This window comes from Suncus etruscus, chromosome 5, assembly GCF_024139225.1.
Source record: "Suncus etruscus isolate mSunEtr1 chromosome 5, mSunEtr1.pri.cur, whole genome shotgun sequence".
NCBI lineage: Eukaryota > Metazoa > Chordata > Mammalia > Eulipotyphla > Soricidae > Suncus > Suncus etruscus.
In genome coordinates this window covers 15,850,686-15,877,611 of record NC_064852.1, presented here as the reverse complement: position 1 = coordinate 15,877,611, position 26,926 = coordinate 15,850,686, and the positions used below count along the sequence as shown (strand labels likewise).

The following is a 26,926-nucleotide window of genomic DNA, read 5'->3' as shown; positions in this document are numbered from 1 at the left end:
ATTAAACCCCAGGGTCTATGATAGTGCATTGGATAAATAATTAATCATGAATATTAATTCCAGTCTCAATATCTGTCTGTCTGTCTTTCTGTCTCTCTTCCCCACACACACAATCATAGGGTCAACCCCCCTATGCCGCAGGGAAAGGGCCTTCGGAGGTTTCCCCAACCCAAAATCCATCCATCGCCTGGCCCGGCCCCGCCCCGCCCTGGACCTAGCAAGGTTCGAAGGCTGCTGCAGCCTGGGAGGCGGGACCAGGAGGCGTCCCCCGCGCGGATTGGCTAGGACTGCGTGGGGCGCGGCGCGATTGGTGGTCTCGGATGCAGGGGCGTGGCCAGGCGCATCAGTGGGACAGTGGGCGGCGGGTGGGCTGGAAACCAGGCGCGACTGAAGGAGGCAGCTGAGCCCGGGGCCATGGCCGTGTCCGGCCCGGGATTCTGCGAGGTAGGATCGGACTGAGGCAGGAAAAGAGAGGAGGCTTGCGGGGATCAGACCCCGTCACCCCACCGCGTGCGACCCCGACACACCCCCATCGGAGCCTATGGGACCCGCTTGGGGCAGGGAGGGACCTGGATGCGATACACCTGACTAGGCCTAGGGCATGAATGGGGGTGGGGATCAGGATGGGCAGACCCCCCAAGGGGTCCCCAGATTTCTCATCCGGAAAATTAGGATAACACAGGCTGCTCCTTCCCCTCAGCTCTTGGAGACCAGACAGCTCCCCTTCTTCTGTTGGGGACCCTATGCCCACATTCAACAGTCAGAGCAGAGGCTCCAGCCATCAAGGAACAAATAGTCATTTCCCTGCTGTGACCACGAGTTTCAGGAAGGTTGGGGTACATGTAGGGGCATACAACCGGGGAGACACTGGAGGGCCAGATTTGGCTGCAGATCACACTGTCTACTGGGGTTAACTTTAACTTTGTGTGTGTGTGTGTGTGTGTGTGTGTGTGTGTGTGTGTGTGTGTTTGGGCCACACCCCAGGTGTTCAGGGGTTACTGCTGGCTCTGCACTCAGAAATCACTCCTGGGGGCCGGAGAGATAGCATGGAGGTAAGGCGTTTGCCTTTCATGCAGAAGGTCATCGGTTCGAATCCCGGAATCCCATATGGTCCCCCGTGCCTGCCAGGAGCAATTTCTGAGCATGGAGCCAGGAGTAACCCCTGAGCACTGCCGGGTGTGACCCAAAAACCACAAAAAAGAGAGAAATCACTCCTGGCAGGCTCAGGGGACCATATGGGATGCTGGGGACTGAACTGGATTGGCCACACGCAAAGCAAACCCTATTGCTCTGATCCCCTTTCACTCTTTTTTGAGGGAGCAGACCTCAGGCTTGGGAGCTGGTACCGCATTCCCCTCATATTCTGTTTTACCATGAAACAGTTGACAGCAGAGCGCATTGAGAGCTGCAGTGGAGGCTGGAGTCTTGCTGGGTCTTCAGAGGGCCATGATGGCTCATTACTTCTGTGTCTCCTGCCCCCAGGTCTTGCCCCCATCCCCAGAGGCACGAGGCAATGTGGACGTTTGGGTCACCTGCCGCCACCGCCGAAACATCTTCTGGCGTTGTCGAGACAGGCAACCACACCTAGGGCTGTTCGAGATCGGCCCAGACCACGAACTCTATCGGCTTACTTGCATGATGCAGGCAGGGCTGTGGGCTGCCATCCAAGCGTCCATGGAGCACCCCCCTGTAGTGAGTGACCACTGCTCTGTCCTACTAATAACAGAGCATGGGGGTCAGCAAGGACCATGAGAGAAGGAAATCAGGGATTTGGAGCTGGGAACCAGGACTAAGATGGAGTTTGAGCCAAAGGCAAGGTTGGGAAACCAGAAAGCCTGTAATGTTGGGGCACAGGTATGAGAAAACAAACTCCCAAATATCCAGGTGATTGTATCTCCAAAGGACCCCTGCTTTTCTTTGGACCTCAGTGTCCCCATCTGTGTGAGGGGTGGAAAGGATGCTCCATTTAGGTTGTCTCCTGCCTCTGCTACTAGGTAGGATGGAGCAGGGACCCCACCCCCACTCTATAGATCCAGTCCCTCTTCCTGGAATCTGTGACTGAGGCCAGACTGGCTCAGCAGAAAGCCAGCCAGCTGCAACCTCAGCAGTTGGGCAGGCTGTGTAAGCATTTGGGCATTTGTTGTCTGTTTTGTTGGTGTGAGTGTACGTGCACACACGTGGGCACCATATGACCACACCCCAGAGGCACGGGGTTCTAGAAATTCTGGAGAGTGGAGGAAGCCAGAGGAGCACTCTAAAATCTCATGGTAGGGCCAGAGTGATAGCACAGCAGTAGGGCATTTGCCTTGCATGTGGCCAATCCAGGACAGACCCAAGTTCAATCCCTGGTATTCCATATGGTCCCTCAAGCCAGGAACGATTTCTTTTTTTTTTTGTTTTTTTTTTTGTTTTTTTGTTTTTGTTTTTGGGCCACACCCAGCGGTGCTCAGGGGTTACTCCTGGCTGTCTGCTCAGAAATAGCTCCTGGCAGGCACGAGGGACCATATGGGACACCGGGATTCGAACCAACCACCTTAGGTCCTGGATCAGCTGCTTGCAAGGCAAACACCGCTGTGCTATCTCTCCGGGCCCAGGAGCGATTTCTGAGCACAGAGCCAGAAGTAATCCCTGAACACTGCTGGGTGTGGCCCAAAGACCAAAATAAATAAATAAATAAATAAATAAATAAATAAATAAATAAATAAATAAATAAAATAAAAATAAAATAAAATTTCATGGTGTACTGAGGTCCCCCTCCCCCTCAGCCTCAGTACTCAGCTTTACCCACAACCTCTGCTCCAACACTAAGGCTTCTGCTTACTGCCACCTACCTCCAGGAAGTCTGCTGAGCTTGATCCTCCCTAGTAAGGCCAGTTCCTTTCTCCAGGGTCAACTTGGGGGTCTGAATCTCTGTGCCAGGCTGCAATCCAGAGCCATGTGTGAGGGACCCTGTTTTGGAGGCGATGTTTCCCCTCCTGCCTTATAAGTTTTCTCTTATCTTCCTCCTGCCCTGGGGAGTGCACTGTCCCTCCGGCCAGTTCAGGCACATGCCAAGTGGTGCCTCTTATGCCACATGAATGAAATAAGGGCAAAGGAGCCAGCCTAGCTGCAGGGTACTTGGAGCTGGCAGGGCTGCCAAAGGGCTGGGACTTAGCCTGCTCTCTGCACCATCACCACAACCACCACCTCCACCTTTCCGCCTGCAGGGGCTGCCCTCCGAAGAGGATTTCGCTGAGGTCCTGACCCAGGCACATGAGGTAGGAGCCCCAGACTCCTACACAGTGGGGATACTTCCCATGTGGTCTGGCAGAAGGATGTGTGAGTCGAGCCTCCTGCACCCCATGGACATGGGGGTGGGGCTCTCTTCCTCCTGCACAGGGCTTCGAGATGGACACGCTGGCCGGCCCAGCTTTTGCATGGGTGCGCCACTCCCTGGGCCTGTCCGAAAAGGACTACCAGAAAGCGTTGGGCCCCGGAGGCCCCTACCTGCAATTTGTCAGCAACTCCAGGAGCAAAGCCAGCTTCTTCCTGTCGTGAGCTGGCAGGAAGGAAGGGAGGGGCGTGGGGCAGGGGGGGAGATGGTTACCCTGGGGGGGAGACACAGGACAGCTAGGTCCTAGAGGATCTCTGGGCAGAGGGGCAGATGGAGGAGACTGACTGAGCATGGGGAGGCCGCTCAGCCCTGCCTGATTAGGGGCCTGTCCCTCCCTCATCCTCCACCCCATCTCCCAGCCAGGACCAGCGTTTCTTCGTGAAGACCCAGCAGCGCCAGGAGGTGCGGGTCCTGCTCACCCACCTGCCCCGTTATGTGCAACACCTGCAGAAGCACCCCTATTCGCTGCTTTCACGGTTTCTGGGTACTGGGCCTGGGACTGTGGGTTGGCCCGATGAACGGGGAGCAGGGATGAGAGAGGGGGAGAGTGGGGCCAATTTCCCAGATGGAGGGACCTGGGCCTGTATGGGCGTGGTTCCTTGCAGGGAAATCTAGACGCTAATGGAGTCTTTTGGGATCCCTGGAAGTAAAGAGTTTAGGGGTATTGCCTCCTAGGGCCAGGGGCGCCTCCAAGATTTGGGAGAAGGAGTGGAAGCTTGGAGCTGGGGCTGGTAGACCCTGGGCATCGACCGAACAGCTTCACCCAGCGCCTTCTCCCCTTGCAGGAATGCACAGTCTGCGGGTGGCCCGGGGGAAGAAGGTGGGTGAAAGGCCCTGATGAGGGGCGGCAGAGCTGCTAGAGGGCGATCACAGTTACCACCTTTCCTCATTCTCTGCCCCTGTCCCAGAAATACTTCATCATCATGCAGAGTATCTTCTACCCTGCCAGCGGCCTTTTCCAGAGGTGAGCGAGTCCTGCCCAGAATGAACCCAGTACCCAGGCTCCCAATCTTCATTGCTCTGATGGGAAACCGAGATCCAAGGACAGAAGGGACGTTTGCAAGGTGGCCTGAGGGATGGGAGGCAGGGATATACCTGCCACCAGGCCTCACTCAAGAACAGGCTTCACCTTGGAAGGGCAAAGTGCAACACTGCCGCATGAGCATGCGTGCATGTGTGTGTGTGTGTGTGTGTGTGTGTGTGTTCTGGAACCCTTTCTGGGTGCTTCCACTATGCCTGAAAGCTCCCCAGTAGTGTCCCCCATGGAGCTATGGAGAGTCTCTCATTCTAAGGCTGGACCTATGTGTGGGATACCCCCAAGAATGACAAGGGTTCAAGAGTCAGGCCTAGGCAGGAGTAAAGCGGGGCTCCCTGGGGCTCAAATCCTCACTGTTTTTGTTTTTTTTTTTCTTTTGCCACACTGGGCAGCACTCAGGGGTTATTCTTGGCAGGTTTGGGGGGCCCATATGATATGCCGAAGATCAAGCCCAGGTCTGCCATGTGCAAGCAGATGCCCTACCCACTGTACTATCACTCCAGCCCGCCCTCCACTCTGTTTTTTACCTGTTGTTGTGTCCTAGGCAAGTGAAAGTCACCCTCTGAGCCTTTCTTTCATCTCTAACATAGGAACATAAATGGAATAGGATGGGCTTAGGATCTCAATAGTGACCCAGGGGAATGTTGTTCTGTTCTGTTTTGTTTCTGGTACCAGGATCCAATCCAGAATGCTGCCCCTGAACCATGTTCTCTCTCTCTCTCTCTCTCTCTCTCTCTCTCTCTCTCTCTCTCTCTCTCTCTCTCTCTCTCTCTCTCTCTCTCTCTCTCTCTCTCTCCCTCTCTCTCTCTCTCTCTCTCTCTCTCTCTCTCTCTCTCTCTGTCTCTCTGTCTCGCTCTCGCTCTCCCCCCCCTTCTCTCTCCACTTCGGTGCTCAGGTATTACTGCTGGTTCTCAGCTCAGGAATCACTCCTGACAGGTTGGGGGGACCATATGGCATCGAACCCGGGTTGGTTGCGTGCAAGGCAAGCACCTTCCTTGCTGTGCTGTCACTCCGGCCCCTTCTTGTCTTTCATTAACCTGTTGAGTTTCCTGTGTCCCAACTGTGTGAAGGTAAATTCTGTCACTCTCCCTCCAGGTATGACTTCAAGGGCTGTGAGGTGGACAGGTGGGTGAACCCGGCCCTCGAGGAAGGCCCCTTCTTGGTGCTGAAGGACCTCAACTTCCAGGGCAAGACCATCCACCTGGGTGAGCCCCCACATAATTGCTGCCTGTTCTGTGTGCTGTCACAGTGTGGCTAAGAAGGAGCTCCCTGACCTCTACCTGGTCCTTGAGTCCAGGTTCCAGAGTCAGACAGGGCTGGGTTACAATTCTGGCTCCACAACCTACTAGCTGGGAGACCAAAGCCAGTTCCAGGGCTGCAACTGCAGGTGGAGCCCCCCCACCCCCACCCCAAGAGAGGGAAAAAGGGATGCACTTATTGGAGGGTGTTGATGCTTCACAGGGCCCCAGCGGACTTGGCTTCTCCGCCAGATGGAACTGGATACAGCCTTCCTTCGGGACCTCAGCTTGATGGACTACAGCCTTCTGCTCTCCTTCCACCAGCTCCAGGAGGGCGAGAGGAACCAGGCCAGAAGCTTCAGCTCTTCCGTCAGGTGGGCAGCCCCCAGGCAACAGCAAAGAATGAGGGTCTGGGAAGGACCAAGGTGGCTGGCAGTGGGGCCAGTAGGCGGAGCCCCCAAATTGGCAAGCACTGTGTGTATGAGTGTGCATCTGTGTGTATGAAGAGGGTTTGTGCCATGGGCTTGTGTACAGGTAGACATGCATGTGTTTACACATGTATCTCTGAGTATGTATTGCATGCCTTTTGTGTGTGTCCATGTATGTGTTCATATGTGATTGTGTGTGTCTCTGTTCATAGGTGTATGAATGTGCATTCAGGCTTGTCTGTCGTGGTGGTGGTACCCAGTCAGATGTGTTTCTGTATGCACATGTGGGTGCAAGGCAGGGATGGGGAAGGCTGCCAGCAAGGGGGAGCGGGCCCCCAAAGACCCCAGCAGGGAAAAAAGACCGGTTGCATCAGGGCTTTGGTGCTGAGCTGAGAATCTGCCCATTTTTTCAGAAGCAGACACAAGCCACTGAGGGTTTTGGAGCAGGACTCAGACCCACTTGTTTGGCCCAGAGAGAGCCCTGCCCCTTAATGGTGTCATCCAAGCCCAGGACCCTGAGATCAACCCCTCTGCTTCACTACAGTGGCCATCACCACCAGGAGCCTGATTTGTTTATTTGTTTGGATTTTGGGCCACGCCCATCGGCGCTCAGGGGTTACTCCTGGCTCTGTGCTCAGGAATCACTCCTGGCAGGCCAGGGGACCATATGGGATGCCAGGGATAGAAACTGGGTTGAGGGGCCGGGAAGGTGGCGCTAGAGGTAAGGTCTCTACCTTGCAAACGCTAGCGTAGGACGGACCTCGGTTCCATCCCCCGGCGTCCCATATGGTCCCCCCAAACCAGGGGCGATTTCTGAGAGCCTAGCCAGGAGTAACCCCTGAGCGTCAAACGGGTGTGGCCCAAAAACCAAAAAAAAAAAAAAAAGAAACTGGGTTGAGGGACCAGAGAGATAGCACATCTGGTAGAGTGTTTGCCTTGCACGCAGCTGACCCAGGATGGATGATGGTTCGAATCCTGGCATCCCATTTGGTCTGCTGAATCTGTCAGGAGCGATTTCTGAGCACAGAAATTGTATCCACTGTGCTATTACTCTGAACCCCAAACAATTATTCCTGACATATTTTGTGTACCAAATTCTTTTTTTGTTTTTGGGCCACACTTGGCAGAAATCGGGTTATTCCTGGATCTGAGCTCAGAAATTACTCCTGAAAGGCTTGGGGGACCATATGGGAATCCAGGGATTGAACCATGGTCGGCTGCATGCAAGGCAAATGCCCTACCCACTGTGCTATTGCTCTGGCCCCAACAAAAGCCTAGTTTAGAGATGGGGCTTGAACTTCATTCTATTTGTTTGTTTGTTTGTTTGTTTTGGGGGGCACACCCAAAATGCTCAGGCATTACTCCTGGCTCTGCGCTCAGAAATTACTCCTGGCAAGCTCAGCAGACCATATGGGATATCGGAGATCGAATCCCAGTCATCAATATGCAAGGCAAACGCCCTCCTTCTTATTATCGTTCCGGCCCCATTAGCCTTCATTTTAGATTTCTTTTATTTGGAGTGATCTTCCAAGTGGTGCTCAGGAGGCTCAGAGAGGGGTTCCACCAGGCAGATGATGGCTTGAGCATATGCTGCTACTCAGATTTTGTCAGTCCAGGGATTTCCCAGACCACCCTAGCAGTGCTCAGAAACATCCAAGACTATATCTGGTGGTGCTCCAGGAGCATGCCTCTTCACCCCTGCACTCTCCTTCCAGCTCCTCCTACCCATTTTAGAGAAGTGAAAATTGACACCCAGAGTTGCTGCAAAGTGACTTCTCGATCCCTGGTTCAGTCTTCCAGGACCCACCTTCTTGGCTGCAGTCACCCAGGCATTAAGACTGAACACTCGGGGCTGGAGAGAGAGCACAGCAATAGGGCATTTGTCTTGCACGCTGTTGACCCAGGACAGACCTGGGTTCAATCCCCGACATCCCATATTGCCTCCCAGTGCAGAGTCAGGAGTAACCCCTGAACATTGCCAGGTGTGGCCCAAAAGCAAAAACAAAAAGACGGGCCGGAGAGGTGGTGCAAGCCATAAGGCATCTGCCTTGCTGGCGCTAGCCTAGGACAGACCACAGTTCGATCCCCCAGTGTCCCATATGGTCCCCCAAGCTGGGGTGATTTCTGAGCTAATAGCCAGGAGTAACCCCTGAGTGTCACCAGGTGTGCCCCCCCCCAAAAAAAAGAGCACTCAAAGGAATGAAGTCCACTGATGCAGTGGTCAGACAAGTGGGGCGGCAGGAGAGGCAGCAGTGGTCAGACACATGTGTGACATGCTCCAGTGCTCCTATCAATAATCCCCAGCCACAGGGCCTGAGTACCAAAGCATTCTTGGGCACTCTTGTTGAGCCAACACCTAGTTGGCTAAGAATTGTGGGTGGGGCTCCTGGGCCTCTTAAAGGCAGCTCAGGACACACACACACACACACACACACACACACACACACACACCAGTCTGCCCCTTTAAGTTGGCTAAGAATTGTGGGTGGGGCTCCTGGGCCTCTTAAAGGCAGCTCAGGACACACACACACACACACACACACACACACACACACACACACACACACACACAAAACACACACACAACACACACACAACACACACACACACACAAAAAACCCCCAGTCTGCCCCTTTAAGCTAAGTCAACCTCTTCATACCTTCACCCCTTCAGTTGGTATTTAGACCCAGACTGGGACAAAGTGACCAAAGTCCTCCTTTTTCTGTTGAAATTTGCCCTACTGACTGGTCCTGCCAACCTAGCACTGCCCTCACCCCACTCCTTCTCACTTCCTACCCCCTTCATATCATCCAGATTAACACAGACAGATGGACACCTCTGAGGGTGCCAGTGTTCGGCACATGATCCCAGACCACTGGGCTCTGATTGGTGCTTTGGTGGAGCTTCTCCCTGATTGGCTTATTTCCAAGATTCTACAGAGGGAATTTAGTGGCCAGAGCAATAACACAGTGGGTAGGGCATTGGTGGACCCTGATTCGATCCCCAGTTTTCCATATGGTCCCTGAGCCAGCCAGGAGTAATTTCTGAGCACAGAATCAGGAGTAACCCCTGAGTGTCTCTAGGTATGACCACAAACAAAAAAAAAAAAAAAGGAAAAAAAATTGAACCAACTTCCTACTGGATTGGTGGTATATTCAAAATATTCTAAATCACCTATTGGTGATATATTCTGTTTTTTGTTTGTTTGTTTGTTTTTGGGTCACACCCGGCAGCGCTCAGGGGTTCCTCCTGGCTCTACGCTCAGAAATCGCTCTTGGCAGGCTCGGAGGACCATATGGGATGCTGGAATTCAAACTGCTATCCTTCTGCATGAAAGGCAAATGCCTTACCTCCAAGCTATCTCTCCAGACCCCCCCCCTTTTTTTTTTGGTGATATATTCTAAAGCACCTTCTGGGGACTGAAACGGATAGCACAGCGGGTAGGGCATTTGCCTTGCAAGCAGTCAACCCGAGTTTAATCTCCGACATCCCATATGGTCCCCTCAAGCCTACCAGGAGTGATCTGAGTGCAGAGCCAGAAGTAACCCCTGAGCACTGCCGGGTGTGACCCAAAGAACAAAAAATAAACCAAACCAAACCAACAAAAAGCACCTTCTGACTTAGAACACAGTTTGAAGGGGGGAATGATATAGATCATATGCAAACTGGGATTGGACTTTATTCAAAGAATTTCAGACTGCTCAGAGGAGTTCTTCATTTCAAGTCAAACAGAAGAAAATACCCCAATATAGGGCTTGCCAAAGTCATGACATAGGAGTGCAGAGTTGTGCTAGACAAGAGGAAGTTCAGAGGTTAAGGCACTTGCATTGCATGTAACTGACTCTAGATTGACTATGGGCACTGCTTGGTCCCCAGAGTACTGCCAAGGTGACCCCCTGAGCACAGAGGCAGGAGTAGCTTGTAAGCTACCAAACCAAAAAGAAAATTAATAAGAGCCCAAAAAATGGGGCCAGAGTGATAGAACAGCGGGGAGGGTGTTTGCCTTGCATGCTGCAAACCAGCGATGGACCTCTTGGCTCAATCCCAGGCCTCATTTATGGTCCCCCCCCAAGCCTGCCAGGAGCGATTTCTGAGCACAGAACCAGGAATAACTCCTGAGTGCCACCAGGTGGGCCCCAAAACAAAACAAAATAAAAAGGGCCAAAAAGCCAAAGGAGAGTCAGATCTCTAACCCAGATGCTGTAGCCCATCACTGCCTGTTGCAAATGGAATGCTAATGCTTGCCACACAAAGGATTATAAACCATGTGCCAGTCTCAATGAAAAAAAGTAGCAAGGGGCTGAGAGATAATACAGGGGTAAAAAAAAATTTGCCTTGCATATGACTGACCCGAGGTACCAGCAAGAGGGAACCCCGAGCACTGCTGCCCTACATCCTAAGGAAAAATAATCAGGAACTAGTAAAAGAATGTTAACATCCTATTTGCTCAGTACCTTCCAAATTCCAAAAGCTAGCCCTTCATCTCTCGGAACAAATATGCATGAGCTAGGCCACGTTTTTCTCACACTGTGGAAAAGTCAGTGTGTGCTTCATTCTCAAGGCCACCTCATCGAGGGGTCCACCCTGAAGGGTCCAGTGGCCATAGGGGACTAAGCCATCAGCTTTAGGCTGTGAATATGTCACCCCCCACCCTACCCTCAGCAGCCTGGGTCATGTTTGTAGGGTTTATTCACAAGGGTGCCCAAAAGGTGGACGGTATGGCCTCACCCTCTTGTTGCCTCCCCAGATCCATGCAAGGGGCCCAGAGCCTGGAAGAGGCGGCAGAGCAGAAATCTCGGTTGCTCTTCGATCGCCCCCAAACTCCCCACATTCTGGATGGGCCAGAGCAACGCTACTTTCTGGGCCTGGTGGATCTTGCCACCGTGTACGGGCTCCGCAAGCGGCTGGAGCATCTATGGAAGATGCTGTGGTACCCGGGCCGGAGCTTCTCCACCGTCAACCCGACTCGCTATGCCAGTCGCCTCTGCCAGTGGGTGGAGGCACACACGGAGTGAGTGGAGTGACCCATCCGAGACCACCAGCTCAGTTCTCAGTGTCCGGATTGTGGGTGCATCGGCTGTAGTTCCAGGCTTTGGTTTCCAGGTGGCAGCATTTGCCAGCAAATACTAGGAACATGGCCTGGTTGGCTGGGTGACGCTCTGGCAAGCGCTGTGCCAGTCCGCCTCATCATTTTCTCCTCCTGGAAAAAAATGCTCTTCTCTTTTTCTAGGCCACGATGTGGAAGTTCAGGGGTGGAAGGATTGAGTAGCATCGATCCGCAATAAATCCCGGAACCTGGATCTTTTAAACTCAAGAGCCTGTATCTTTGGTTTGTTTTCATTTGGGGGCCACACCTGGCAGTATTCAGGGTTTATTCTTGGCTCTGCACTCAAGGATCACTTGGGGTGGTGCTCAAGGGATCATAGGGGAAGCCGGGGATTGAACCCTGGTCGGCCACATTCGAGACAAACATCCTACCCACTGTGCCTATCTCTCCAGCCCTATCAAGAGCCTGTGTCGTATCAACTCCCCATCCCAATCCTTAGCAAATTTGAGGCTTTGGAGAAGGAGTAGGCTGGAATCTCCAGTCCAGCTCCTCCTAATAGTTCTGTGGGGAAACTGAGGTCCATAGGTGGATATTAAAGGACTCATGCAGCCTGAAAATACCTATTTTGCCCAGCCCCTTGCTCACATAGATCCCATTGGCCTCATATTGGGGTGGCCTCCCCCCTGCTTTTGTGGGGATGCGGGTAGGCAATAAGGAAGCTGAAGATCTGGGAGACAGTAGGTATGGGGGGGGGTCCTCTTACTATTAAGCTCCAGGCCCGGAGAGATAGCACAACGGCGTTTGCCTTGCAAGCAGCCAATCCAGGACCAAAGGTGGTTGGTTCGAATCCCGGTGTCCCATATGGTCCCCCGTGCCTGCCAGGAGCTATTTCTGAGAAGACAGCCAGGAGTAACCCCTGAGCACCACCGGGTGTGCCCCCCCCAAAAAAAATACTATTAAGCTCCATCCTCTGTGGTGGTTGTTTTCTTCATTTGTGAAATGACCAGGATCAGAGAGCAAAGAACCTACTGGGCTTCTGGTCATTATTCTCTCTCCTCCAGAAAGTCCCAACCTGGACTCTGAGGACCCATCAAGGGCCCCCAAGATCCAGGGAGCCTCTTTTAGAGAGAAACTCAGCAGCCTGGTTGTATAACCAGAGCAAGGCACTAAACCTCTCTGGGACTCAATGGTCTGGTCCTTAATGCGGTCAGGATGAAAGTGAATCTTGTTCACTCATTCAATATTGATTTGGAAGCTGCCATTGGAGCAGGACTTGCCTCATCTGGTGCCGGGAACCTGGCTGGAGGCAAGAAGCACTGAAGCTGCCACCCGAATGCCTGTGAGGCAGGAAAAAGGTGGCAAAGATAACCTAGGCTGCCCAGGCCTCAAGAAGAAAGACGGGACTGTGGGCCTGTGTGTGGGGAGGGTCCACCTTATTCTCTGATGATTTGTTTGGAGAGGGGGATCCTAGTCTTTCAGTGGAGATCAGAAGCCTCAGACACACACACACACACACACACACACACACACACACACACACACACACACACACACACACCAGGGTTGCATATAGCAAAAGCATAAAATAAAGCAGGGCCAGAGCAATTGAACAACGCAGAGGGTACTTGTCGTGCATGTGGCTGACCCAGATTTAATCTCCAGAATACCAATCTCTGAGCACCTCTATGAGTATTTCCTGAGTTTAGAGCCAGGACAAATCCCTGAGCATTGACCCAAGAAGCAGAGACAGACAGGTACAGACACAGTGGCACAGAATCAATTTAATGCCCCTACTTGACCTGATCAGGGACCTGGGTGGTTGATTACGCAAGTGTTCCTGGGGGCCCAGGCCACAGAGAATTTGTTGTGACTCACAGGAAGTTGAGATAATCTGTGGGTTCAGTGCATTACAAAGTAAGATGTGTACGGGAAACCTGGTGGGGGGGGGGCCTGGGGGTAGGAGGGCACAGGGTTTAACCCCCATATCTCCCAGAGCTGGACAGGACAGGGATGAGTCAAAACCACAGCATTGTGTCTGGAAAACATGAGTGCCTTAAACTGGTACCCCAGGTCTCAAGCAGGGCTGACCACCAAGAGGAAGGGGAGGGGACAGGACAGCTCATAGGGCTCAGAACATCTGGCTCACCCCCACTCACCTAGCACATCTGAGCACTGAAGAAGCTGGAAACACCCTCAAGAGGTGATCAGTCCTATAGAAAGAGTCAGGTTAGAGTGAGAGGGGTGGGGTGTCCCCCAGGGTTGGCTTTTGAGCAGAAGCACAGCAGGATACCCTGATGCTGGGTGTAGCAGCTGTGCCCTCTGACCTGGAAACACATTTATCAAGGCCCAGGAGCAGGAGTGAATTCTGTGGAATGGGTGGGGAATTAGAGGGGTTCAGCTAGGGGATGGTGATAAAGAAGGGGTGAGAACAGCCAAGATATTGATCCAGATGTGTAAGCCTTTATACAACACCCCAGGAGGTAGATTTCTGGCCCAGAAGTCCCTTGGAAAGTGGGGTTCTTCCCAAAGAGAGTCACATCAAAACTCCAGGGGGCTGCAGAACGGAGATGAACAGAAGAACTACTTCTGCTTTGAGGCCTATACCATGGGCAGGTCTCCATCTCTGAGACCCCAGTGAGAAGGGTGCTGCTCTGGCCTGTGGGAGACAAATGACTTGTCATTTCCATTGGTTGTGGGTGGTGGCTGAACTCCAAGGGAAAGTTACACTAATGAGGCCCCAGGTGTGGGAGCCAACAACTGGGTAGATGACAACCAGAGAGAAGGGTCTAGGGGACACGTGGTGTGAATGAGGGTCCACAGAAAAGGGTGTGTCCCGATGGGATGGGGAGACACCAAGACACTAAGGGCTTTGTGTTCAAAGGATACCTGGATGCAGGATCCAGGCCTAGCTAGGGAGTATTCCCAAGGTCTAGATCCTCATAGGGGACTTGCTTTGGGTCTGCTGTGGAGTTGGACATGCAGACATAACGGCTGCCCTGGCCTCAAGGAAAGGAACACAAATCTGGAAATGAGGCAGAGCAGGAAGTCAAAGCCAAGCTGGTTCACCGAGCCAGCCCCACAGAACAGGTTGATTGTGAATCCCATACTTCGTAATAGACTGTCACAGATGGAAAGGATGCACCTTGCAAGTAGTTTCCCTATTGCCTTCTCTCTGCCCCTCCAAATTTTCCTGAGCACACCAATCCAGAAATACCCCAGGCTTCAACTGGGAGACGGTTCAACCCCCCCTGAACTGAATTGGCTTAGCTGGTGTTAAATGGTGCGCTGTGCGTTCCACAGTCCCCAGAGAGGGAGAGGGATTGCCAGGCCCCCTGGTATGATAGGACAAAAGACTCAGGTCTGGTAGCAACTCAGACACAGGAAATGATCCACACACAGTTGGGGAAAAAATAGCAGGCCAGAAACTCATACCACAAACTCTTCACCCACAAGCTAGTCGCTCCCACATGGAACCACGAACCTAGATGGCAGTTTCCAGTCCAGGTTTCCTGAGTAGCCTTTATTCAGATCAAACAAACCCCACCCCCAAGGAGAAGGGGAAAAAGTCAGCTGAGAAGGAAATGGGGAAACAAAACCAAAGGAAACCAACTGAGTTACATATGAGGACCAATTCAGAGGCCTCTATCAACAAGCTGGCCCTGCAAGTAGGTGGTTAGAGACCTGACTCTAGAGAAACCCTTCCCAGCATTCACACCCAGGTTTTTCCTGACCCCAGGCACTCTGTCATTGGAAAGATGGCACCGTGATCATTCCCATTTTGCAGAGAGGAAAACTGAGGTTCAAACAAAGGTCATGAAAAGAGAGATAGAGCCACCAGAGGAAAGAAAAAAGGCCCAGTTACATTGACATGGCAGGAGCTGGAGAGATAATACAGCAGGGAAGGCACTTGTTTTGCAAACAGCTGTGCAAACAGCTGACCAAGGTTCAATCTCTGATTCCCCGAAGAACCCTGAGCCCAGAGCCAGGGGTAAGAGCCACCGCAACCAAATGTGGTCTCTCCAAAACAAAATAAAAATAGGGGCTGGAGCTATAGCACAGCAGTGGGTGTTTGCCTTGCATGTGGCCAACCTAGGACTGACCCTGATTCGATCCTCAGCATCTTATATGGTCTCAGAGCTTGCCAGGAGTGATTTCTGAGCACAGAGCCAGGAGTAACCCCCAAGCGCCGGCTGCCAGGTGTGGCCCAAAAAACAAAATAAATAAATAAATAAATAATAACAATTGGCAGGGCTCAGGAGGTAGCTCAAAGTGTAAATGCTCATTGCATTCCGTGCTAGATTGCCCAAATCACATAAGTTCTGACTTAGGAATTACTCCTGGCAGTGCTCCTGGGACCCTATGGGATGTTGGAGACTGAACCCAGCTTGCAAACTAGGCTCTTTATGGCACTGGTGAAGAGGGGTGTTCTTTTGATGACTGAAGCCCAATTACAGTCCTGTTTATAATCACGGTGTTTAAATAAAAATATTTCAAAAAAAGCTGTCCTACTATTGCTCCAGCCCCAAGTGACACCGGGCAGACCTTGATTCCTTCCCACCCCCAGCAAAACCAAGCTGGGCAGAAAGAGACCTAAACTGGAGCGTAAGATTCTGCACCCGGCTTCCTAGGCTCACCCAAGCTCCGCCCGCCGTGGCTTTGCAGCCAATCAGACACGCCAGAGGCGGGACTTACTCCCGACTCCAGGGCCACGCCCACACAAAAGACACGCCCATTTTCAGACCACGCCCCCGCCCCGGGCCCTGCATTTTCGCCTTCCAGAAAGCTGCGCCCGCCGCCGCCTCCGCCCGGGGCTCTGGTCCAGGCCCGAGCTGCGCGCCATGGAGCTCCGTGCAACGGATCCGTCGACAATGGCGCGCCCCAGCCTCCACTGCGGGTGAGAGCTCGCCAGGCCGCCCGAGGGAGCGACGATGGAGCCCGGGGAGCGGGGTGGAAATCCTCCTTTCAGGGCCGGAGAGCTAGCACGGAGGTAGGGTGTTTGCCTTGCATGCAGAAGGTTGGTGGTTCGAATCCAGGCATCCCATAGGGTCCTCCGAGCCTGCCAGTGATTTTTAAGTGTAGAGCCAGGAGTGAACCCCTGAGCACTGCCCGGGTGTGACCCCCCCAAAAAAAAAAAAAAAACAAAAACCTGGCCCAGAGAGATAGATAGCATGGAGATAGGATCTTTGCCTTGCATGCAGAAGGGCAGTGGTTCGAATCCCAGCGTCCCATATGGTCCCCTAGGCCTGCCAGGAGCAATTTCTGAGCGTAGAGCCAGGAATGACCCCTGAGTACCATTTGGTGGGACCCAAAAACCAATAAATAAATAAGAAATAATCCTTTTAGCCCAACCCAGGTCTCCCCTTTCTCCCTTCTGTCCATGGCCCATGATAAGCCGAACAGGGTGGTAGCCCATAGCCCGACTTGGCTTCTGCTTCTGGCTGGCCTTGAGCAGATAGGCGTGACCTCAAGCCCATAGGTTGGCAGAACCTCTCCTGCCAGGGTTCCCCATCTGTGCCTTCTAGACTGCAGGACAGTACTGACAGGTGTGTGGAAATATGAGTTCCCCAAGACCTCATCTCCGTACACCCCAGCAGTCCTGCCTCAGTTTCCTCACCCATGTCCTCAGAGTCCCTCCCTGACTTTCTGGTGATTGGCAGGAACCTGGCTCCCACCCTGGCCCAGCCGCAACCCTGGAGACAGCAGCCTCCGGAATGCTGAGAGCCTGAGCAGCATGAAGGCCTGGGTGAGTAGGGGAAGGCAGGTAGGGAGGAGGAGGGTTTCCCAGGCGATGGCAGCCTCTCCCCTGGCCCGGACAGCACCTTGGGGCCCATTCCCTCAATCTGAGGGGCAAGGGGAGTCGAAGGGGCATCTCACCTTCAAGCCCAGGTTTCTCTCACCTGGCAGGCTGTGTGATGCGTGGCCAGTGGCTTTCCTCTCTGTTAATGTCTTTGCCCTTTCATCCCCTAAAACGGAGACCCTCGTCCGTCCCTACATTCCTCCTTCTGGGGCTTTTATAGTCACCTGTGGGAGATCTCACCCTCCACCCCACACGGGGAACAGGGACCTGATCCCAAGGCCCAAGTTAAGTGTCTGTCTGTCTGTCTCTCTCTCTCCCCTTGTCTCTCTCTTCCCTCTCCCCTCTCTCCTCTATCTCTCTTCTCTCTCTTCTTTCTCCTCTCTCCCCTCTTCCTCTCTTCTCTCTCCCCTCTTTCTCTCCTCTTTCTCTCTCCTTTCTCTCCTCTTTCTTTTTTTTTTTTTTTGTGGTTTTTGGGTCACACCCGGCAGTGCTCAGGGGTTATTCCTGGCTCCAGGCTCAGAAATTGCTCCTGGCGGGCACAGGGGACCATATGGGATTCGAACCGATGACCTCCTGCATGAAAGGCAAACGCCTTACCTCCATGCTATCTCTCCGGCCCCTCTCTCCTCTTTCTTTCTCTTTCCTGTTCTCTCCTCTCTTTCTTCTCTCTCTCCTCTCTTCTCCTCTCTTTCTTCTCTCTCCTCTCTTTCCTCTCTCTCCTCTCTTCTCTCTCTCCTCACTCCTCTCTCTCTCTCTCTCTCTCTCTCTCTCTCTCTCTCTCTCTCTCTCCCTCCCCCCCCCACTTTTGGTGTAGCCCCAATGCAGCCCGGAAATACTTTATTTTGAAGGAGTTGGGGGGAGGTTGGCCAGACCTGGCAATGCTCAGAGGTTATTCCTGGTTCTGCCCTGGAATTACTCCCGATGGTGTTCAGGGGACCATATGGGATGCTGGGAATAAAAGCTGGGTAGGCAATTTACAAGCCAAGGGCCCTCCCCTCTTTGCTATCTTCCTTGCCCCAAACTTATCCCCTGATCCTTTGGCCAAGGGTGAGAGGCCTAAGTGTGGTCGTTGCTGCCACATTGAAGGACTTGGAGTCAAGGACCTGGGGTGGAACAGGGATGGGGACAGCTGCCATTTGCAGCGGAGGCCTTGGGCTAAACCGTACCCCAACACAGCTGCCTCTCAGGAGATGTATTTTTAGAATCTGATGTGCTTGTGGGCACTGGGTGCGTCTTGTCTTACAGGATATGGCGGAGGAAGAGGGTGCTTGCCTGCTATTTTTCTTTTCTTGTTTGTTTGTTTGTTGGCTTGGTTTGGTTTTTGGACCACACCCAGTGGTGCCCGAGTGTTACTCCTGGCTCTGAGCTCAGAAGTCATTCCTGGCCATGCTCGGAGGACCATATACAATGCTGGGGATCAAATCTGGGTCTGCTGTGTGCAGGGCAAACTCCCTACCTGCTGTGCTATATCGCTCCAGCCCCCCTATTTTTCAAAGAGTATCAGTTGGCTGCTTTGAGATTCTGAGTGGTGCCAGAGACAGGCTGGGAGAACACAGATTCTGTTTTTGTTTTTGTTTTTGTTGTGTGACATAGCTGGCAATGATCAGCAGGTTACTTCCTGCCCTGCACTCAGAAACCCCTCAAGGGATTGAGTTGGGGGTTGGAACCGGCATTGCATTTATAAAAGACAAGCCCCCTCCCCACTATACTATGGCTCCAGCCCCTTCCAACATTGATTGTGAAGATGCAGCGCTCAGTGACTGAAGCCATGTCTTAAAAGCACGTTCCCTTCACCCCCCCCCTTTCCCTCCTCTCTACTCATGGGCTGCTGACCCAATTCATGATCAGCCGGTCAGCAGCCCTGAGCTGGCCCTGAGTCAGCATTGTGGGGGAAGGGATGCCTAAGACAGCTGCTCCCCCCTCTTGCGGGCCAGGATCCTGGAGCTCCAGAACTGTGTCTTCGGAGCCTCTCTCAGCTTCTCGGAGCTCCAGGGGCCTCCCTCCCAGACCTTGGCATTGTCGCCCCCAGGGTCGGCTCCTGCTGGTCATCCTGTGTTCCGTGGGCTTCTCCACTGTCTGCCTCCTGCTCTGCTGCTGGGCCTGCCTGCCCATCTGCCTGGTTGGCTGCCTGGACCCCTCTGTCGGCCCCAGAACCAGGCCCACCGTGCCGGGGCCCCTGCACTTTAGCGGCTACAGTAGTGTGCCAGATGGGAAGGTGAGTGGACTGGGTGACAAGCTGGGGAGCAAGGTCAGCCAGGGTGTCCTCTCAGCTCTCTGAGATACCAAGAAAACTAGACGTGGTGGGGCTGGAGAGGTGGAGCAAGCGGTAGGGCAACTGCCTTGCACTCGCTAACCTAGGACGGACTGCAGTTCGATCCCCCGGCGTCCCATATGGTCCCCCAAGCCAGGAGCAATTTCTGAGCATATAGTCAGGAGTAACCCTGAGCGTCACCAGGTGTGGTCCCCCAAAAAAGACTTGAGTGGAAGAAATAATACAAGGATATGTGGTGTTTGCCTTGCTTTGCCATACAGGTTTGATTCTTTTTTTTTTTTTTTTGGTTTTTGGGCCACACCCGTTTGATGCTCAGGGGTTACTCCTGGCTATGCGCTCAGAAATCGCCCCTGGCTTGGGGGGACCATATGGGACACGGGGGTGATCGAACCGTGGTCCGTCCTACGCTAGCGCTTGCAAGGCGACACCTTACCTCTAGCACCACCTTCCCGGCCCCTCAGGTTTGATTCTTGGTACCAGATCTGATCCCCAGAATCTGCCAGGGTTAACTCCTGATGACTGAGTCAGGAAGGGCCCTTGGGCTGCTGGAGTTTTTGTATATGGCCCGAACCGTTCCTCCCACAAAATGGGCTCGAACTGGGCCAAGCAGGACACCAGCCTTGACTTCTCTGCCTGCTAGCTCTGTGGCAGAGTCCTGACCTTCTCCCTCTCTGAGTCTTGAGTGCTACAAGGGGTTTTGACTCACAAGTATTTCTTTTTTTTTTTTTTTTTTTGGTTTTTCGGGCAACACCCGTTTGATGCTCAGAGGTTACTCCTGGCTAAGCGCTCAGAAATTGCCCCTGGCTTGGGGGGACCATATGGGATGCTGGGAGATCGAACCGCGGTCCTTCCTTGGCTAGCGCTTGCAAGGCAGACACCTTACCTCTAGCGCCACCTCACCGACCCCACTCACAAGTATTTCTATGGGACCGGAGTGATAGCACAATGGGTAGGACATTTGCCTTGCATGTAGCTGATTCAGGTTCGATCTCCAGCATCCCATATGGCCCCTGAGCCTGCCAGAAGTGATTTCTGAGAATAGAGCTAGGAGGAGTAACCCCTGAGCACCATCAGATGTGGCCCAAAAGCAAAAAAAAAAAAAAAAAAAAAAAGTACTTCCAGGGGGTAGGGTGCTTGCTTTGCCTACTGCTGACCTGCGTTCGATCCCCGACATTCCATATAGTCCCCTGAGCCCCACCAGAAGTGATTCCTGGGGCTGGAGTGATAGCACAGCGGTAGGACGTTTGCCGTACATGCAGCCAATTTAGGACTGACAGCCCTGGGCATTACCGGATGTGGCCTAAACCACACCCCATCCCCTGCAAAATAAATTATTTCCGGGCTATTCTGCTGACTGTGGGGGTACTCCCCACTGCCAAGGGGGAGATTCATCATCAAGTCCTCTTACATGTGTGTCTTGGGCATCTCTCTATCTCTCCTGATTGATTCATATCTATCACGAGCATGTCCAGCTTTGTGTGAAGCCAGTTAACGCCAGAGCTCACTTTCTCTGGGGGACAGAAGGACGTCGGGGCCCAAATTCAGTGACGCTGCTGTTCCATTATCTGCCTTATGGCCTCTATTGGCTGTGTGGGGCCCATTTGGCACTGTTGGCCCCATTAGCCTGATTTCAACCAATTCCAGGGCCCATGTGGCATTTGCTGAAAGACTTCCTGCAGTAATGCACAGTGTGTGAGCTCCTGGGACAGAGCTGGAGCATCTCTCTCGGACCCTGGCTCAGAGGGAGCCACAGAGGGTCCCTGCCTGGGTCTTCTGGGGAGCATATCTCCATCTGTAAAGAGCTAGCTTGCATTTCTAATTGCTGAAGCTTTTTTGTTCTGTTTTGTTTTGTTTTGGGGGGGGGGGTTGGGGCCATGTCTGGCAGCACACAGGGGTTACTCCTGACTCTGTGCTCAGAAATTGCTCCTGGCAGGCTCGGGGGACCATATGGGATGCCGGGGATTGAACCTGGGTCCATCCCGGTGGGCTGCATGCAAGGCAAATGCCCTACCCCTACCCCTATGCTCTCGCTCCAACCCCTCTCTGTAGCATTTTGGTAGAGACTTGGCAGAAGGATGTGTGAGCAGGGGTCAGAGCAGGATGGAGAAACAGCTGGAGTGGAGGTGCGAGGAAGCTCCGGCCCCTCAGCTGACCAGTCACATGTAGCCTTGCCCTTAGTATCAGGGCACTAGCTCTGTTCATTTGAGACATTCCTCAAGGGGGCCCAGCTTGGCCATAATCCTCTGGGGTGTTTAAGAGAAGCTGAAATCAACGTGTGCTTGATTTCAAAACGGTTTTTTTTTTTTTACAGATTTAGGGTGAATTACTCCCAGTCTGTGTCCAGTATTATTCAAAATGCTTTTTTTTTTTTTTAAAGGAAACTTGAGTTGCTTTATTAGCTTCCAATTTCTGGGAGGCTCAAGAATTATAATTATTCTGGACAACAAAAGAAACTAAGACTGTGCTTACAAGGTCTTTTTTTTTTTTTCTTTTTTTTTTCTGCCATATTCTTTCTGTAGGATAGGGTTGCTAGTTTATTGTTGCCCTTTCTGTTACACGGGCAGTACACATCAGGTGTTAAAAGGTACAATGCATTCTACAACTGAGCACCACTTTCTGTAACCGAACAGGCAAAGAAATTACACTGAACACCAGCACAAAATGCTTTCTTTTTGTGTATTTGTTTTGAGGCCACACCTGGCTACACTCAGGGGTTACTCCAGGCTCTGCACTCAGAAAGCGCTCCTGGCAGGCTTGGGGACCATATGGGATATTGGGGATTGAACCTGGCTCCATCCTGGGTCAGCCACATGCAAGGCAAACGCCCTACTGCTATGCTATCACTGTGGCCTCTCAAAATGCTTTTCTAAATATTTGCTCAGGCAGCCCAAATGAGGGCCTCCCACAAAGGGGACTGTTAGGGCCTTTACCATAGACCACAAATAAAGTCTGCTAAGTGGAGTGGCTAGAGAGAGAATACGCACTTGCCTTGCATTTAACTGACCCAATTCTTTTTTTTTTTTAACTTTATTTATTAATTGATTGGTTGGTTTTTGGGCCATACCCAGGGGCGCAGAGGGGTCACTCCTACAGGGTTCTGCACTCAGAAATCACCCTGGCAGGATGGGGGACCTTATGGGATGCCAAAATTCGAACCGGTCTCTCTGGGGTCCAACATATGCAAAGCAAATGCCCCACCACTGTACTACCTCTCCGGCCCCAAAGGCTGGCCCAATTCTCTCCTGGTTTAACCCTGAGCACCATATAGGGCCCCTAACTACTTACAGAACCAGAAAAAGTCCTTGAGCACTGCCACCTGCTGTCAATGACCTCGGAACCATCACCTACCCAACTTTAGTTTGCCTATCTGCAAAATGGATCAACAAAGAGGGGCCTCAAACCTGCCCAGAGTAATTTTGAGGGCAGAGCCAGTAGTAACCCCTGAGTACTGCTGAGTGTGGCCCCAACTCCACAAACAAACACACTTAAGTCAACACAGAACCTGGTGCTGATCATAGGGGTTGGCCACAATCAGCGGGTGTTCCCCGAAGGGTGGGTGGGAAGAAGCCCCATGCCCACGCGCCTCCTCTCTGTTCTCCTCTCTCAGCCGCTGGCCTGGGAACCGTGCAGCAGCTGCGCTGTGGTGTCCAGCTCGGGGCAGATGCTGGGCTCGGGCCTGGGTGCCGAGATCGACAGCGCCGAGTGTGTGCTGCGCATGAACCAGGCGCCCACCGTGGGCTTCGAGGCGGACGTGGGCCGGCGCAGCACCCTTCGCGTCGTGTCGCACACGAGCGTGCCCTTGCTGCTGCGCAACTCGTCCCACTACTTCCAGCAGGCCCGAGACACGGTCTACGTGGTATGGGGCCAGGGCAGGCACATGGACAGGACGCTGGGCGGCCGCACCTACCGCACGCTGCTGCAGCTCACCCAGATGTACCCAGGCTTGCGGGTGTTCACCTTCACCGAGCGCATGATGGCCTACTGCGACCAGGTCTTCCAGGATGAGACAGGCAAGAACAGGTGAGTCAGGGCACTCGAGGCAGAGCCCGAGAGGTCGCACCGTGGTAGGGCATTTGCCTTGCACATGGATGACCCAGGACGGCTGTGGGTTTGATCCTCGGCATCCCAGATGGTCACCCAAGCCTATCAGGAGAGATTTCTGGACGAAGAGCCAGGAGGAACCCCCTGAACACCGCCAGGTATGGCCTGGAAAACAAACAAAAAAGGGCACTCGAGGCAAGACTGCTCAGAGACTTCACTCCCTCCAGGACAGACAGACAGACAGACACACAAACACACACACACACACACACACACACACCTTCAAGTCAGACAGACAGACAGACAGACACACACACACCCTTCAGGTCAGACAGTCACAGACACACACATACTTAGAGAAACTCCACCCCTGAAAGACCCTGCCCCCAGATCCCAGATGAGACTTCCTCTCCCAAAGAGACCCCACCACCAGATGAGACTCTGCCCCTCCCCATGAGACTCCAAGGAACCCCGTCCAAGGAGCAAAGCAGGTTGAGATGGCCCAGGCCTTCCCAGGACACCGGAAACAGTCCCTGCCATCCATTTGTCTGGCATGGAGATACAGGACTGGGCAGGGTTGGGCCTGGGTGATGGAGAGTGTGCCTCAGGCTTTGATGCCAATCCTGGTGCTCAGAGGCCCCATCCCCTTGCAGTGGGCCAGACCTGTCTTCCCTCTAGGGGAGCCTCAGAGCTGGGATGTTGGGAATTGAACCGAAGTCCCTCCTGGGTTGGTCGCATGCAAGGCAAACACCCTACCTCTGTGCTATCTCTCCAAGATCTCTCTCTCTCTCTCTTAAATCTCAATACAAAAGATAAACCCTTGCTCCCCCTGCTCCTCCTCCCATTCTGATGCCTCCCACCTCCACCATGCCTTCTCTCCCCTACCCCTTGGTCTCCTCTTCTCCCCTCGTCCCTTCACTTTTTGTCCCTTCTCTACCTCCTCATTTCACCTCTATTCTCCTTTTCCCTTTTTCTTTTTCTGTTTGCTTCTGGGCCACACTCCACTGGGCTCAAACTCAGGGTTTACTACTGGCTCTGCATATAGGATCACTCCTGAAGGGCTGGGGAATGGAGAATCATGGGATGCAAGGGATCAAAACTGAGTCTATCCACAGCATGCAAGGCAAATACGCTGCCCACTGTACAATTACTCTGGCCCCTTCTCCCCACCCCATACACACACTTTCTCCCTCCTTTTCTTTCTCCTCTGCACACCTTCCTCTCCTGCTGCCTCTCTAGCTCAGAAAGAGAACCACGGGGCCCGGAGAGATAGCACAGCGGCGTTTGCCTTGCAAGCAGCCGATCCAGGACCAAAGGTGTTTGGTTGGTTCGAATCCCGGTGTCCCATATGGTCCCCCATGCCTGCCAGGAGCTATTTCTGAGCAAACAGCCAGGAGTAACCCCTGAGCACCGCAGGGTGTGGCCCAAAAACCAAAAAAAAAAAAAAAAAAAGGAAAGAAAAAAAAAAAAAGAAAGAGAACCACATGAACTTGGACTTCCTTTGGTACTTTTTTGGTGGGTTTTTTTTTTTTTGGGGGGGAGGCACACCAGGTGGCGCTCCAGGGTTACTCCTGGTTATGTGCTCAGAAATTGCTTCTGGCTTGGGGGACTACTATATGGGACACTGGGGGATCGAACCCAGGTCCCTCCTGGATCAGCTGCCCTACCATTGTGCCATCACTCCAGCCCCCTTGGACTTCCTTTGTATTATCACCTGCACACATGAGGGGCTCCTGGGCCTCTTATGTGCTGCCACTGCCCTCCCCTACCTCACAGTACCCCCTCCATGACCTCCCCATTGCTGCCCTCCCTGGCTCTCTGAAGTCTGAGGGCTGCCACTGGTGAATGCACCCCATCAACCTGGCCTCCTCCCTATATCCCCCATCACATGGAGAGTCAAATGATCCCCTTTACTGATCTGTTATGAGGGCTATTGTCCTTCCCCCAAACTATGGATTCTGTCTGTTGTATTCACCCCCAGACTTCCCAGCAACACCATGACTTAGCAGATGAAATGTCACCTCCTCCTTGGGGCAGCCCTCCTGGACCATCCAATCTGTAAAAGCACCCCTCTACCTTTCTCCCAGTGTTTTCGTGTTCATGTCTCCTCAGACACTTCCTCCATAGGGATGCCAGCTCTGGAGTGCCAGCGCCCTGGTTAACCCAGGCTGGAGATGCTCCACTTGAATGAGCCACTCATGAGCACCTCTGGGAGGGAAAGTAGGAGGATCCCCAGTTGGGAAGAGGGAACTGAGGTCTGGGGCTCCTAGTTTGGGGGATGGATGATTGATTGACTGACTGACTGACCATGCCCCCGGCTCCCCAGGAGGCAGTCGGGTTCCTTCCTCAGTACCGGCTGGTTCACCATGATTCTGGCCCTGGAGCTGTGTGAGGAGATCGTGGTCTATGGGATGGTCAGTGACAGCTATTGCAGGTCAGTAACTACAACCCCACCCCAACTTCCTGCTGCAAGAGCCCCAAGTCTGGCCAGGAAGGGCACCAGCCCTGGCTGGCCTCTATGGGTATTGCCAGACAACTGAACCCTCGTAGGAGGAGTAACACATGATGGTACATCCTGGGGACCACATAGTGGGCAGTTTTACATCCAGGGCCCCATACAAGTCTGTGTATTCCCATGGTGCCAGGAGTGGGAGGGGTGCGAGGCTCCGGTAGCCCTAGCTTGTAAGAGGCAGTGCCCAGGTTTGAATCTCAGTCTTTGAGATCTGAAAGACACCCCTTGCCCCACAATCCACACACATATACTTCATCTCAGGGAGGATGGGTCTATGGGGATTTGCAAGGGAGGGTGATCGCCAGTGGTAAGGCTGGCAGAGGGTGAGTGAGGTGCCTAGACCTACCCCCATTCTTGTCCCTGCTGCAGGGAAGGTGGCCATCGCTCTGTGCCCTACCATTACTTCGAAAAGGGTCGCCTGGATGAATGTCAGATGTACCTGGCACATGAGCGGGCCCCACGGAGCGCCCACCGCTTCCTCACCGAGAAGGCCGTGTTCTCCCGCTGGGCAAAGCAGCGGCACATCGTGTTTGCCCACCCGTCCTGGGGAGAGCAGTAGAGGTGGACACTGCTGGGCCCATGCCCTGGTTCCAGCCACACTCTTGCTCTGGCCACACCCTGGTCCTCCTCAAGTCAACCAGAACATTCCAGGAGGAACCTGCTGCCCAGGTGGCACCCCGGTTCCCTTCCTGTCCTTGGAGTACATTGGCCCCACTGGGCCTCCGGACTTGGAGATGAATGGGCGGATCACGGTGATCTCGAAACATCCTCACTCCACTCTCACTTCTGGAATCATCTGGATCTACATTTGGGGGTTAGCCTACCTCCATGCCTGTGCAGTGGCCTTTGTCCAGGGCAGGTGCCCCGACCCCCAACTCCCATTCACCAGCAACAGGATGTTCGACTTCAGGCCAGCCCTGGGACTTTCAGCTCCCTCTTCACACCTGATACCACCCCCCCCTTTTTTTTTTTTTTTGGTTTTTGGGTCACATCTGGCAGTGCTCAGGGGTTACTCCTGGCTCTGCATTCAGAAATCGCTCCTGGCAAGCTCCAGGGACCATATGGGATGCCAGGATTCGGGATTTGAACCACCATCAAGCCTGGATCATCTGCGTGCAAGGCAAATGCCTTACCACTGTGTTATCTCTCCGGCCCCCATTGAAGGGACTTTTAATAGTGACT

The 26,926-nt window shown here is 53.2% G+C and overlaps 2 protein-coding genes across 2 annotated transcripts; both read left to right on the top strand.

The window, feature by feature from the left end:
• Positions 1 to 1,382: 1,382 nt before the first annotated feature.
• Positions 1,383 to 11,182, top strand: PIP5KL1 (phosphatidylinositol-4-phosphate 5-kinase like 1). Its single transcript, XM_049774238.1, has 9 exons — positions 1,383 to 1,692; positions 3,207 to 3,257; positions 3,379 to 3,533; positions 3,733 to 3,857; positions 4,159 to 4,193; positions 4,282 to 4,337; positions 5,505 to 5,614; positions 5,871 to 6,021; positions 10,823 to 11,182. Exons 1-9 carry the CDS (start codon positions 1,447 to 1,449, stop codon positions 11,088 to 11,090), a joined length of 1,197 nt encoding a protein of 398 aa, XP_049630195.1. The 5' UTR covers positions 1,383 to 1,446; the 3' UTR covers positions 11,091 to 11,182.
• A 4,710-nt stretch (positions 11,183 to 15,892) lies between these two features.
• On the top strand, positions 15,893 to 26,723 carry ST6GALNAC4 (ST6 N-acetylgalactosaminide alpha-2,6-sialyltransferase 4). The gene is made up of 6 exons (XM_049774211.1): positions 15,893 to 16,109; positions 16,780 to 16,865; positions 18,949 to 19,134; positions 22,799 to 23,211; positions 25,559 to 25,666; positions 26,114 to 26,723. The coding sequence occupies exons 2-6, from the start codon at positions 16,854 to 16,856 to the stop codon at positions 26,301 to 26,303; spliced, it is 909 nt and encodes a 302-aa protein (XP_049630168.1). The 5' UTR covers positions 15,893 to 16,109; positions 16,780 to 16,853; the 3' UTR covers positions 26,304 to 26,723.
• The last annotated feature ends 203 nt before the right edge of the window (positions 26,724 to 26,926 follow it).

Bases quoted from the DNA above. Each gene is read 5' to 3' on its own strand.
- PIP5KL1 (XM_049774238.1), top strand. From the start codon at position 1,447: ATGATGGCTCATTACTTCTGTGTCTCCTGCCCCCAGGTCTTGCCCCCA. The intron at 3,258-3,378 runs GTAGGAGCCCCA...CCTCCTGCACAG, and splicing joins TCCTGACCCAGGCACATGAG to GGCTTCGAGATGGACACGCT. The intron at 3,534-3,732 runs GTGAGCTGGCAG...CCCATCTCCCAG, and splicing joins AAAGCCAGCTTCTTCCTGTC to CCAGGACCAGCGTTTCTTCG.
- ST6GALNAC4 (XM_049774211.1), top strand. The intron at 23,212-25,558 runs GTGAGTCAGGGC...CCGGCTCCCCAG, and splicing joins GATGAGACAGGCAAGAACAG to GAGGCAGTCGGGTTCCTTCC. The intron at 25,667-26,113 runs GTCAGTAACTAC...TCCCTGCTGCAG, and splicing joins GTCAGTGACAGCTATTGCAG to GGAAGGTGGCCATCGCTCTG.